General features: G+C 31.5%; 1 protein-coding gene and 1 pseudogene across 3 annotated transcripts; both read left to right on the top strand.

Annotated features, from left to right (window-relative positions):
* The first annotated feature begins 217 nt into the window (after nt 1-217).
* On the top strand, nt 218-4,709 carry LOC111292654 (uncharacterized). 3 transcript variants are annotated; one of them, XM_089767255.1, is made up of 4 exons: nt 218-463; nt 1,122-1,276; nt 2,049-2,175; nt 2,361-4,709. In XM_089767255.1, the coding sequence occupies exons 3-4, from the start codon at nt 2,163-2,165 to the stop codon at nt 4,499-4,501; spliced, it is 2,154 nt and encodes a 717-aa protein (XP_089623381.1). In that variant the 5' UTR covers nt 218-463; nt 1,122-1,276; nt 2,049-2,162; the 3' UTR covers nt 4,502-4,709. The 3 variants fall into 3 exon arrangements, with proteins under 3 accessions (XP_089623381.1, XP_089623382.1, XP_089623384.1); XM_089767256.1 differs by having other exon boundaries at nt 1,144-1,276; XM_089767258.1 differs by lacking the exons at nt 218-463; nt 1,122-1,276 and having other exon boundaries at nt 1,761-2,175.
* A 591-nt stretch (nt 4,710-5,300) lies between these two features.
* On the top strand, nt 5,301-6,483 carry LOC111292506 (citrate-binding protein-like; annotated as a pseudogene).
* The last annotated feature ends 7,475 nt before the right edge of the window (nt 6,484-13,958 follow it).

Consider the following 13,958-nt stretch of genomic DNA (forward strand, 5'->3'; position numbering starts at 1 on the left):
CCAATTTAAGTACGTATTCCCTTCTTAGAATCCTATGCAATTGCCCTATACTTTAATTGATGGGCCTCTCAAGCTTTTCACATGTAATATTTCATCAAAGCTTTTTATTACCAACTTAAGTTTGTGTCTGATGACTAGGCTACAACTTTATCCTTTTCACTGTGTTATGTCAACAATGAAGCAGAACTTTATAACGACTCAAGTCCGAAGACTGAGTTCTGTCCTCCTTTTTTTCTGAGACCAATAAATAAAAATAATCTTGTGGGATTTTCTTGATCAATTTTTTCTTTAAAAAGGAAAAACCTTACTTGATATAAAATTAACTTCTGGCATTTCCCATTACTTGAAAACGTTTTAGTTAAGTACATTCTTCAAAATAAACTAATTTAATAGTGGTGCCACCTGAGTTTGACTATAGAGTTTGGCCGCCTGGATAAACGTTGGGGGCTGAAATCAAACACAGGTACTCTTCTTCTCCTTGCTGTTTTTTGGTTATTTTTGTGGTTTGAATTCATGTTATTGTTACAGCTCTTGGATTGTTCTTTTGTGCTGAGGCTGAATTCTGCAATTCTGTGTTTAGAATTTGGGTTCTCCTTTTAATGAATGCTCGATATAATGAGGTTTTGAAATTTTAGCTTTGAATCATGAAAATATTTTATTGGCACTATAGGTTGGGGCTGTAGGCTGCCGTGCGCTACTCTTGTGCTGTTGTGTGCTTGTTTGATTCAAATTTTATGGTAGATTAAGAGTGCATAGGGGTGCTAACTGCTAAAGTTTTGTGGGTTTGATTTGAAAACCGATTTTAAATCCTTTTGAGTTGGTTCAGGTCAAATTTCTTATTGAAGATTATCATACTTTGAATTTGATCACCGAATTTAAGACTCTACCATACCATTTAACTATGTAAATTTGAAATTTTTTACTTATTTATGTTCAACAAAACTTTGTCTTAACTATTAAAAGAAACTTATTATTTTTACTGTTGTTTCTAAATTTAAGAAACAGAACTCAAAGTAATTAGATTTAACAAAAAGTAACAAATGTTGTAAATTAAAAACTTTATGATGTTCTACATTTCAAAATAATAATAATAAAAACTATATTATGTTTTTTGATTTCAGAGATATTGTGATATGTGATCAGGTGCGGATGTAGGGGTGGCAAGGGTTTCGACCCCCTAAGTTTTACAGCATCCTCAGAAAACATCGAATTCTTTCTTGAAAATAAGGTGAAATTGTAGATTGGCCCCCGTCTTAATTTGAACTCTTCTATTTTGGTATGTTAAATTTGTTAACACTTTTAATTCTTCATCCATTATTAATTTACATCTTTTTTATTTCTTTTTCAATCAATCGAATAGATAAATTGACATTAATTATTGTGTTAATAGTTTTCATTCTATGCCCATATTGGAAAAACAATAAAAGAAAGTTACTGTAAATCACTATATATAATATCTAATATACAAATTTTCCATTTAACTCTTGTTACTATTTCTAAAGGTATGTAACTCTGTTTTATGAAATAATACTATTCTTATCGTATCTTCTTTATTTCAGTTACACTAGATTTTTTTTTTTTATGAAATAACCCTATACTCACATATATAATTGTATATGCAATATGAATTATACTATTTGAAAACTGAAAATTTTTTGTTCATTATAAAATATATACCTTGTTTACAATTTTAATATTATTATGTTTAAATTTATTTTATATATATATATATATATTATCTCAACCTGTAAACACAATTTCTAGTTTCGTCACTTTCTATGATTGATATTATTTCTTGGAGAATAAATTACGATATTTTTTACTAGTAACTAATACCAAGAAATAATAGTAAGAATAAAAAAAAAACAAAAACAAAATTTTATTTTTATAAAAAACAAAAATTAAAAAGTTACAAAGAATGTATTCTCAATATAGTCCATCCGCAGGCCCAAAGTCAAGTTATACGTATCGAAAACGGCTAGTTAAAATTTATGCACAGGCAACCATTTTTTTTCTTAAGCTTCTGCTTAGCTCACCAACTGTTTCAGCCTTCCAGGTGCAACAAGCAAGCAAGTGGTTTAATCTGCTTTTGAATCCCTTGGACTGGATATCCATTCAACATCATTTTCTTGCAAAGCTAGCAACAATAACATTATCATACTATGTTATTAACAAGTAAGTACGATAAAGAATCAAATTAGTAAATTTAATTAAATTAATTGCCTAGTTTTTAGTCCCGGTTGATATGCACGTTTTCTTCAAGTGTAGAAAAGGCTATTGTTTTTATTAATTTAACAATATGCTTAACAGAACAAAGGAAGAAAAATCTAAACATCATTTCCTTTTCTTTTTTTTTTCAGTCGCTACCACTTTGATCTTTGTTGAATTAAAGGAAAAGGTCTTCAAAGATATGTTCAAAGAACTTGCAAAACGGTATTGGGGTGAATGGGAACTCCGCTTGATGATTGTAGTGAGCTCTATTCTCCAGCTATTTCTCCTTATCTCTGGGTCTATTCGACGCAAATACTTGGGGAAAAAATTGCCCTATGTTGCAATAAGTGTGTGGTTAGTATACTTGTCAGCAGATTGGATGGCAACTCTTGTTCTGACTACACTTCTCAGAGGTGATGCTCGTTTGAAGAATGAATTGATTGTGTTGTGGACATCATTCCTTCTATGGCATCTTGGCAGTCCACATACTATTACAGCTTATTCTTTAGAAGACAATGAGCTGTGGTTAAGACACTTCTTTGGGCTAGTTTTCCAAGTTGGAGAGGCTATCTATATCTACGCAAGGTTTCGATCAAAATCAAACACTGCACTTAATGCTGTGGCTGCTCCAATATTGCTTGCTGGCGTTATCAAGTATGGAGAAAGGGTATGGGCTCTCAGATGTGCCAGTGATAAACAGCTCCTAAATTCTTTTTTCTCAATTTCTGACAACAAGATTATTAAGGGAGGGAAAAAAATTATCAGAACAGGGCTGTCTAAAACTAAGATAAATAAGCTCTTTGAAAGCGAGGGCATCGTTCCTGAAGTTGAATTTCTTCGCCAAGCATATATATCATATATTGTTTTCAAGCCTCTATTTATAGACCTCCCATTCCGGCTTTCAAGAGAGTTTCATGATAACATGGTCTTCATGAAGTCTAAATCTGCGGAGGATGCATTTAAGTTTGTGGATGTTGAACTAAGTTTCGTCTACGATATGTTCTTCACCAAGAATCCCATACAATATCGTCATCTTAAAGTGAGTGTATGTCTTCGTGGCTTCTGTTTCCTGTCCGCAATTTGTTCATTGATTGCTTTCACAGCAGTGTTGGATAAAAATAAGCATTCACCAATTGACATTGCCATAACCTACTTGCTGTTGGTAGGAGCTATTTCTCTGGACTTTTATTCATTTCTTATGCATGCTCTCTCTACCTGGGCAATGATCAAGCTGCCCCTTCCTCGTACCAAGGTGCATAAGACGTACTCCAGGGTTGTTGCTTCTAGATTACAGTCTATCAAGGTCAGGTCAGGAATAAAATCAATGGCGCAACATGATCTAATAAAGTATTGCGTTAAGGCCAAAACAAGTTGGTTCACTGGAGCCATAAAGCTTTTCGACACTGGCAACCTTTTACAGAAGTACGGTCATACCAAATGGAAGCCAGTCGATCCTGATTTGAAGAATTTCATCTATACTCATCTGATAAAGAAACGTGAGAAGTTCGAAAGAAATGGTTTCAAACTGGATGAACTGGAGAAGTTGTTAAATGAGAAAGGTGACCGTGTGTTCAAAGGGAAGTACAGAGAAATGGTTGGAACGGATGCTGATTTGGAAGAATACAAAGAGGAGTTCTCGTCCATTTTCCCTAGAATGGATTCAGTATATTTTATCCGAAGCATCTTCCTTTGGCATATTGCTACGGAGCTTGCCTATTATGATGATCATGATAATCATCGAGTAGATACTGCCCATTCCTTGAGCAACATTAGTAAGTCTATATCTGATTACATGATATACCTTACTCTTGTGCGTCCATCAATGCTGTGTAAAGGCTTCAGTGATGTGATAAACGGTAAAATTTACAAGGAAGCCCAGATTTTCTTAACTGAGAAAATGAAAACAAGATTCATTGGAGCCAGGAAACAATTTACCAAGGACCTGCTTCACTTTGTTGCCTTTCAACAACAATCTTTTTATCAACCGCCACATAATAGAGTCGGAGCACTGCTTGAGGGAGCTAGCTTTGCCGTGAAATTGCAGCGGTTTCCAAGAGAATTGCGGTGGGATCATGATGAGAAATGGGAAATGATAAGCGAGGTGTGGATGGAGATGATGACTCATGCTGCTAGTTATTGTTCATGGAGGGAGCACGCTCAACAGTTGAGGCATGGTGGAGAGCTGCTCACTCATGTTGCCCTTGTCATGGCACATCTTGGATTAAGCACAAAAGTAGGCAGAGATGAAGAAGATGATGATCCTCACGCCTTCCCACCATTTGATGCTTAACTATGACTTTGGGTTGGCCATGGATGCTTGTGTTTGGCTTGCTCTGTTCATTCCCCTTTGGAGATGAATGTAATTTGTGTTAAGTAAATCTCTATATTTTTATTATATTTAAATAATTTTTTAATTTTTAATTTGTATTTAAATAAATTTTTAATTTGTAATTTATATTCAAATAAATCTGTAATTAATTTTAATTTCCATCTAAATTATTTTTAATTTTTAAAAAAATAACTTTTTTTCAATTTTCAAGAACGTCATCAGGCCATATCAGTTTTTATGTGAAGAAAAAATTCAATTGGTGTTGACTACTACAGAAGTCAATTTTTGTTTAAAATAAGTGTTTATTTAGAAATAAATTAAGGGTCTTACTTGGCTACAATAAAAATATAAAAATTTACTTAAAAAATGAAAAAATTTAAACACTTATATGGCATTTTAGCTAATTAAATTTTAGTAAAAGGTAATTAATAACTCTTTCCACAACATCTACAATCTTAAGCCAAAAAAAAAGATCCATGGTAAGAAAAAGAATCCAATTTGGATGCTGTAGAACTAATATTATATGTAGGATAGGAAACCAAATAAAAATATTGGAGGCAAATTAATTAAAATGAGAGAAGCAATTAGAGAAATAGATGAAGTATATATTCCTATGGGGTATGTCTAAATTTGAGAAATGTTTTTAATGTGGCGTATATAATATTATTGTATAGATCTATGAATAACGTGGCAGGAAGGATTTTTTAATAATTTCTTCGCATGTTGAAAATTTTATTAACATTACGCGACACATGAAGGCATGGGAAGTCCCTCCGCCGCTAGCGGCGTAATATTGCTTTACTTTGACAGCGGCGTAAAATTGCTTTGACAGCATCGTCGCATAGGTAACGTTCAGCTTCAACCACTTTTCATAATGTTTGATTCCATATTTAGATTCAACGCAAGGTATACAACAACTATAAAAGTATATATCCAATACCCCATTCACAATATATAATTCACTTATCTCCTCGCTTTGCTTTAACCTTTCCTTTTCCGGAGAAGTCAAGGATGGCTGCTTTAGTTCCCATTGTTTTACTAACCTTTTCTTCTCTTTTACTCAGGCATTTGGGCAATGGTTTTGAAGAAAGCGGGGCGGTTGATGTGACCAAAGGCTTTATTGAACTCCCATTAAAGAAATCTAAATCAACTTCCAGAATGACAATCCATATACGACTTACCTGTTAGCAAACGCTACAGCTTTGTAGATGGAGTCCACAAGCTTTGAGTTTACTCCACTGACAAACCTTTTAAAAAAGATAGCTCCACTAAGCCTCGATCAGAGATCCGCATAAGGGTAAACAGCCTCTATATATATATATATATACCTTTAGTCAGCCATAGTCCACAAGCTTTGTGGCTGTCATGGTCAATATATAACCTGGTCAGTGAAACTGAGTCCAGCACTAACCAACAGCCTTGCTGGCCATAGTCAGGGCCATAGTCAGGATTCACCAATGACTTAGATCAGTACCCTAAATTCCATGACCTAAATCTATTTTCTGAATCTAAAGTCTTAATTTCTTTTTAATCATCTAATCAGGGATATGACTATTCTTCTGGTGTCTGGCAATTCGAAGGCTACGGTAACCTTCCCAGTCACCGTCAAACAACGGGTGTTTGCATCATGCAAGTTTTTGGAGCAACTCCACCTCACGCCTGAACTTTAATGCTGAGAGTCTACAATGGTTCACTCTATTACTGCAACACAGGTCCAGTTGTGTTAGAGAACATGTACGACAGATGGTTTCTGCTTCATGTGATTCAAGATGTCAAAGCTTCGAAGTTACAGGTTTATATCGATGGTGTTCTAAAGCTGGAACCTGTTGGCCGTGGAGGCACAAAACCATTACTTTAAATTTGGTGTTTATACACAAGATGGTTCTTCTTATTACACAGAATCTCGTTGGAAGGGCATTAAGGTTTTAAAAAAACATGAATGATATATTAATATTAATTAATATGGTAATAAAAACAAATCCCTCATCTGTCAAGTTTAGAGATATTCAGACGTCAGGACAAATGTGTCCATGTAATATTTCTAATTAAAATAAGTTCATATTTGTATAGGGCTTGTGCACTTTTGTTCTATATATGATCTAGAATCATTAGGTTTTCTTTGATTGATATTTTTGTTATTTTTTCCAACAGAAATGAAAAAAAAAATTAAACTATAAGCTGAAAATAAAAATAAAAGTACCAACTAAACCAATTAACTTTACATTGCAACTATTTAATTTTCTCTATTGCAATTAGCAAAGGACAAAAAAACTCAATAAGAAAATGATTTTAACGGTGGTTAGGTAAATTAATTGAGTTAAATCTTAAATTCTTCCCGCTACAGAATAATTTTATGGGCAACGAAAGAAAGGGCACGGGGGATAAAGGCATAGAGGGAAAAGAAGAAAAAAAAAACATACATATTTATCACTTTACCATAACTCATTACACAATTATTTATTTTACTCAATTTAACAAATAATAAGAGTAAAAAGACTTGATTATATATGAGATAATTTTTCATAAAACTATACCGATTTTGTATTTTTAATTTGGGAGAAGATTATCCAAACATAGCAATATGATGTAGAAGATGAATGCCAACCAATTGGGTAAAACACTTGGTTATACTTATATAATTGAAATATTTAAGATTTTTTTGTACAAAATATATCATAGTTTGAGAATAAAGGAAGCAGTTGTAAACTTCAATATTATTAGATACCATCTTTTAAAATTATTATATAAATCAATTAAATTCAATTCAATTTTATATATATTTAGGATTTTTTGTTACCTTAATATAGCATAAAAATCCAAAATATCAAGGTCTATAATTTAGGATAATTAGTAAGATGAAACACTATCTAGCCTAAAATAAAAAAAAAAAAGACGATTTTGCATGATAATTGTTAGGGTATGTGGGGTTCAGCTCCATGTGTTATTTGACTATTCAAAGGCCATAGGGCTTATGTTTTAGGCTTTTTTAAGATAGCTCTACATAATAAAAGGTGAAAATTGGTTTTGGTGAAAAAGAAAAAAGAAAAAAAAGGAAGAAGGTGGCACTGCAAACCAAGGGAAAAAAAAGGTCAGGAAAATAAAAAGAAAAATGAGAAGAGAGAGTTGGTAGAACGAAAATCGATCCGTAGTCCGATTGAGTTGAAATTTTATCAACAGGCTTATGATTCAAAGTTCTATATTTTGAAAGTTGAAGATCGGGTTTAAAGCTCTCTAGAAACAAATCCAAAGTGTATTTGTTAAGTCACCTATTTGATGAGATTTCTCTAATTATCTCTCTAGTTATTGATTAGCTCTAATTTTAGCTAGAGAAAAACTTTGTATATCCATTATTTGATAGTGTAGATTTTTCGAGTGATCTGTAATTTTTTCCTTCTACACTGAAGGGTTTTTCACGTAAATCTTGGTGTGCTTTATTTTTCTTGCATTGTTGATTATTGATTATTATCTATTACTATGAGTTTATCGCGATATATTACTTCTACTTTATTATGTTTATTACTTCAGACCCAACAAGTGGTATCAGAGCTAAGGTTACGGATTCAAATCCTAATGTAGTACTAAGAAAGAGATTGTAGATAGATCAAAAGTTGACCACATCCATTAACTCTATATGCTCGAACATCGGTATGCAACAGGTTCAACTTAGATGCAGCAAGTATATAATAATATGTAGAAACAAAACACCCAAGTGGATAATGTGTTGAGTCAACCTAGAGTGTAAAGCTTGAGAGAGCATTGAAACAACTTCGGTGGTAAGGTTGAGTGCTGTGGCTTGGCCCAAAAGCATACTAGAGATGTGAAATTGCCTGGCCTAAAGGAGGTGTTGATAAGACTTACCCGCACAAGAGAGCCCAGGTGAGAATTGATTAAAACTCATAAGTGAACGGAAGAGATTGTTAGGATATAATTCATATGTGAGTAAAAAATCTCACATCATTAGAAAATCTGAATGAGACATCCTATACATGCATAAAGAACCCAAGAACCTAATAACTTAAGTTTTTAAGCTTAAGTGATGTCCAACATATATGTATAAGCTCTCTGATATGCTCTCATGGGCTTGTTATTTACTTAACATATCACCATCAGTTCCTTTAGGCTTTAACATTCTAAAAGAGTGTAGACAGGAAAAGATGCTTCACACTTTCACTTAAAAATTTTTAGGTGTAAAGCATTCATGTATGTACCAAAAGAATAGATGTCAAAGCTTGACAATAAATCCACACAGTGTGTGTTTGTAGGATATGATGGTGAGAAATTCGATTATAGTATATGAGATCTAATAAAGAGAAAGACAGTCAAAAGCAGATATGTGATCTTTTATAAAAAAAATCATAGCAGAACTTGAGAAAAATGAAAAGACTACACGAGTTACTATTGAGTGTGATATTTCGACACTGATAAGGGTTCTACAACAAAAAGGCACAAATGATGAAAATAAGCTAGAAACAAAACTTAAGGATATGAATGTACTAGCCATAATTAGTGATGAGCCAAATGCAATCAAGTTTGAGTAACAGAAGCAATATTCTCCATCAAAGAGTATTGAACAAAGAGAGCTACCTTTGGCATCGGTGATGTAGAGTCTCAACTTAGGAGATCTACTAAAGAGCACAGACGATCTACCAGGTATTCAAGTTTAGATTTTATTTTAATTATCAGTGAGAGAGAACTAGAAAGCTTTCAAGATGTACAGTCTACTTGAGATAGAGAGCCTCAATTAAAAGTAATGAAAGAAGAGATTGAGTCATTATGAAAAAATGATACATATGATCTTGTTAAATTTTCACAAAGAATGAGGCTATTGAAAAATAGATTGGTGTTTAAGTTAAACATGATTGTGATAAACTAGTGAGGTACAAGGCTCGATTGATGATAAAAGATTTTTTTCAAAAATCAGGCATCGATTTTGATGAGATCTTTGCTCTCGTTATGAAGATGAGTTTCATTCGAGTGATACTGAGATTAGCTGCTAGTTTGAATTTTAAGCTTGAACAACTTGATGTTAAAACTGTATTTTTTCATGGTGACTTATAGAAAAACATTTATATGAATTAACCAGAGGGTTTTAAAGTGAAAAGAAAAGAGCACTTAGTTCATAAATTGAAGAAAAACTTGCATGGCTTGAAACAAACCCTGTGATAGTAGTACAAAAAGTTTAATTCTTTTATAGTGAACCACAGTTATAAAAGAATGGCAGCGGATCCTTATGTGTATGTCAAAAAACTCTCTGATGGTAACTTCATTTTTCACTTATTATATGTTAATAATATGTTGATTATGAGACAAGATACTGATATAATTCGTAAGTTGAAATAACAATTATCTAAGTCTTTTGATATGAAGGATTTAGGTCTAGCAAAATAGCTTCTCAATATGGACTTTATCCAAGATAGGAGAGTTGAAAAGCTATGGTTATCACAGGAAAAGTATGTTGAACGAGTCCTTAGTAAATTTAACATGCAACATGCTAAATCAATTAGCAGTTCACTTACTAACTATTTTTATCTTAGTGAGAAATCTTATCCAATGTCTAAGAAAGAGCTATTAGTTATGTTTAGTATTCCTTATTCTTCTGGAATTGATTCTTTAATGTATCTTATGGTTTGTACTCGACTTGATATTGCTCATACAGTTGGTGTAGTAAGTAAATTTCTTTCTAATTCGGGAAAAGTTCATTAGGAAATAGTAAAATGAATTTTCAAATACTTGAGGGGCACCTCAAAAATATGCTTTAGTTATGAAGTTTTATAACCTATTCTAAAAGGGTTTACTGATGCTGACATGGCAAGTGATCTTGATGATAGAAAATCTACTTCAAGATATTTGTTCACTTTTACAGAAAAAGTTGTGTCTTAGTAGTCTAAATTGCATAAGTGTGTTGCTTTGTCAACTATAGAGACTGAGTATATTGTAGCAACCAAAATAGGTAAAGAAATGCTTTAGATGGAATATTTTTTTCTTGAATTGAGGTTGAATCAGAAAGAGTATGTGATATTTTGTGATAATCAAAGTGCTTTAAATTTGAGTAAGAATGTCCTGTACCATGCTAGAACAAAGCACATTGATATTAGATATAGCTGATTATGTTCAGTGATTAAGGAACAGCAGATGTTATTGAATAAAGTTCATATTGATGAGAATGTAGTAATATATTGACTAAGATACTTCGTAAAAATAAGCTTAAGCTCTGCAGTAACTTGGTCACAATGAGTTCATTAGCCAAGATAAGTTCTAAATGAAACTGCTATAGTGATAAATCTCCTCCTAATAGAGCTAGAGGGGGAGATTGTTAGAATATGTAAAGTCCAGCCCTATGTGTTATTTGACTATTCAAAAGCCATAGGCTTTGTGTTTTAGACTTTCTTAAGATAGCCTTACATAATAAAAGGTGAGGGCTGATTTTGGTGGAAAAAAAAAAGAAAAGTGGCACCGCAAACCAAGAAGAAAAAAAGAAGCCAGGAAAATAGAAAAAAAAAAAAAGAATAGAGAGTTGGTAGAACGAAAGTCGATTTGTGATTTGATTGAGCTAAAATTTTGTCAACAAGTTTATGATTCAAAGTTTTACATTTTAAATAGTAAAGATCATGTTTAAAACTTTCTAGGAACAAATCGAGGGTATATTTGTTGAGTCATATATTTAGTGAAATTTCTTCAATTGTCTTTTTAGTTGTTGATTAGCTCTAGCTTTAGTTAGAGAAAAATTTTATATATCTATTATTTGATAGTGAAGATTTTTTTGGCGGTCTGAGATTTTTTTTCTTTACATTGGAGGATTTTTCTCGTAAATTTTGGTATGTTTTATTTTTTTTTTGCATTATTGATTATTAGTTATTATCCATTACTGTAAATTTATTGTGATATATTACTTTTATATTATTATATTTATTGCTTCAAGCCTAATAATAACAAGTTATATATTAGAAGTTAAAAGCTTAACTCGTTGAATTGAAGGAAGAAGCCATAAACCAAGTTATAATGAAAATGACAAATAAAATATCACATACAGTATTCGAACTGCAAGCATACATTAGATAATAAAAGATTACAAATATTTTCTCATCATTTCAATATTGTGTACTAAATTTAACAGCAGCCAATTTTCAATTATACTATTAGAAAAGTCATTAAGAAAATGCACATGCATTAACCAAAAAGAAAAATAAATAAATAATGCATGGCTTGCTTATGATTTTTTTCCATTTTTGTTTTGAAGAAGCTATCTAATGTTTAAGGTTTTATTTGGATGACGGTAAAATTAATTTTGATGAAATTAAAAATAATAATAATTATTATTATATTTATGATTGAAAAAAAAGTTACGGTAATTGTAATTAAAAAAGTGTAATAAAAAATTTATATTGAATGAATCTCTCTAAAATTAACATTTAAATTTAATTAATAATGCAATGAAATTAATCACACTGCATCATAAAAACAGTGAAATCCAAACCGTGCCTGAGTATTTAGCTATCGAATGTTTTGTTTCAATCCATTGACACTTCTACTTGTGTAGGAGGCCCATGAACCTAAAGCCTGATGACTCTGGGTCGTTCTAACATCCTTCTTTAAGGTAAATCTTGCTTAAATGGCCCTGGAAGCCATATCATTTAAATTCGTCAGCCTCCACTCAAACACATTAATTTCTGAAACTTGGGCTGGACTATTTAAGATTCTTAAGGTCACAAGGGAGGTTGATGGAAATAAATTTATTTAATGAATATTTTGAATGAAAGTAAAATCCTTATATTTAAACTAAATAAATTTATTAGTATTTAAAGTAAAAATTTAGAAATATAATTAAAAGGATGTTCATTTTCATTAGTTTAAAAAATTTTCAACATGTGTTTATAAATTGATATTAAAAATTAAAAATTATAGATATAAATTATATACTATATTATTATATAAATACAAATATAAAATTATAAATATAGTTGATTCTATGAACTGGCGCCAGGCTGTTTCCAATTCCCATTTCAAAGAGAAAGGACCAAACCAAAGAAGAGTGATTCAATTCTGTGGTTTTCAATTCACTTTCCATCCAAGCAATCACTATTGACAGCTGTACCCTCTTTAATTTTACAAAATAAAATTAAATAAAAAACCAAAAGGGTCCCATCTCCCATCTAAAAAAAAAAAGAAAGCACTTTTTTTAGTTTAAATAATTAATCTTGATGGGACGCAATTAAATTAGGGCAAAAACTTGCTCAGATCAAGGACCCCATCATCACATGTCTTACCACGTGGCATGTTTCAAGACAAGACCACTTGGCCAGGGCTTATAATTAAAGCGAACGAGCTCCATTTCTTTTTCATTTTTTTCTTTTTACTTTGGGATCATACAATAATAATTTCCCCAAATAGATTAAAAAGTCATTAACGAATTGATACTTCTCTTCTGCCTTTGAATTCACGTTGTGAAAACAAAGCAAATCAGAAGAAAAATGCTTATGCCCTAAAAGGGTTAAAAGGGGCCAATTACACATCTCCAAGTGTGTTAGTTAATGATCACAAATCCATAGATCATAAAGCTTTGGGGATTACTTTTCCTTTTTTTAGGGTTGAGATCAAAGCTTAATACAAATATTTGTGGGCAAAATGCACATTGATGATGTAATCATAAAAAAGACTTACAATAAAAAATAAAAGGGAAGGAGGCTAATTGCTCCACCGACAGCCTATAAGCACATGTGGCATGAGAAGCACAGTTACTGCCCATCTATCATGAAAATGACTTGATGTGGAAGCCCACACCCAAAAACAAAAGTGACTTTCTTTATCATTAAATTTTAATAAAACTAAACTAAACATTTTCCTTTAAAATATTTTTGTTTTAATATTTGCACAGAGGTTTTTGTCGGCTGCAGATGTCATGGTTGTGCTGTTAGGATAATTGAATCCATGAGTTAGGGTGATGAGCTTACCTCCCTTCTATTATTGTCTGATGCTGACTTTGAAAAATTAATTGATGAAAGCTGAATTTGCAATTTTAGGTGAATCACACTCCAAATCTAAGTTTGACAGACAACTAAAAACTCTGGTTTTGCAAAATAAATATATATGTATATTGTCTAAATTATGAGCTTTGGCATTGTTACAAAATGAGTTTCATTGCTCTTCTGTTCTCTTGATTCATTCTCAATGATAATATATTATAAATGCATAAAATCAATTAGATTTAATAATATAATAATATAAATATAATAAGAATATAAAATAAAAAATAATATAACTTAAAATTTTAATAATAATTATATTTAAATTTAATAAAATAAAAAATTTATTTTATATTTTTATATTAACATAAATCAAAATATATAATTTTCAAATAAAATATAATATAAATATGTAAATTTTAATATTTGATATTATATAACTACACAAATCATCAAAT

Source organism: Durio zibethinus, chromosome 10, assembly GCF_047325235.1.
Source record: "Durio zibethinus cultivar Kanyao isolate XHJ-2024 chromosome 10, ASM4732523v1, whole genome shotgun sequence".
Classification (NCBI taxonomy): Eukaryota; Viridiplantae; Streptophyta; class Magnoliopsida; order Malvales; family Malvaceae; genus Durio; species Durio zibethinus.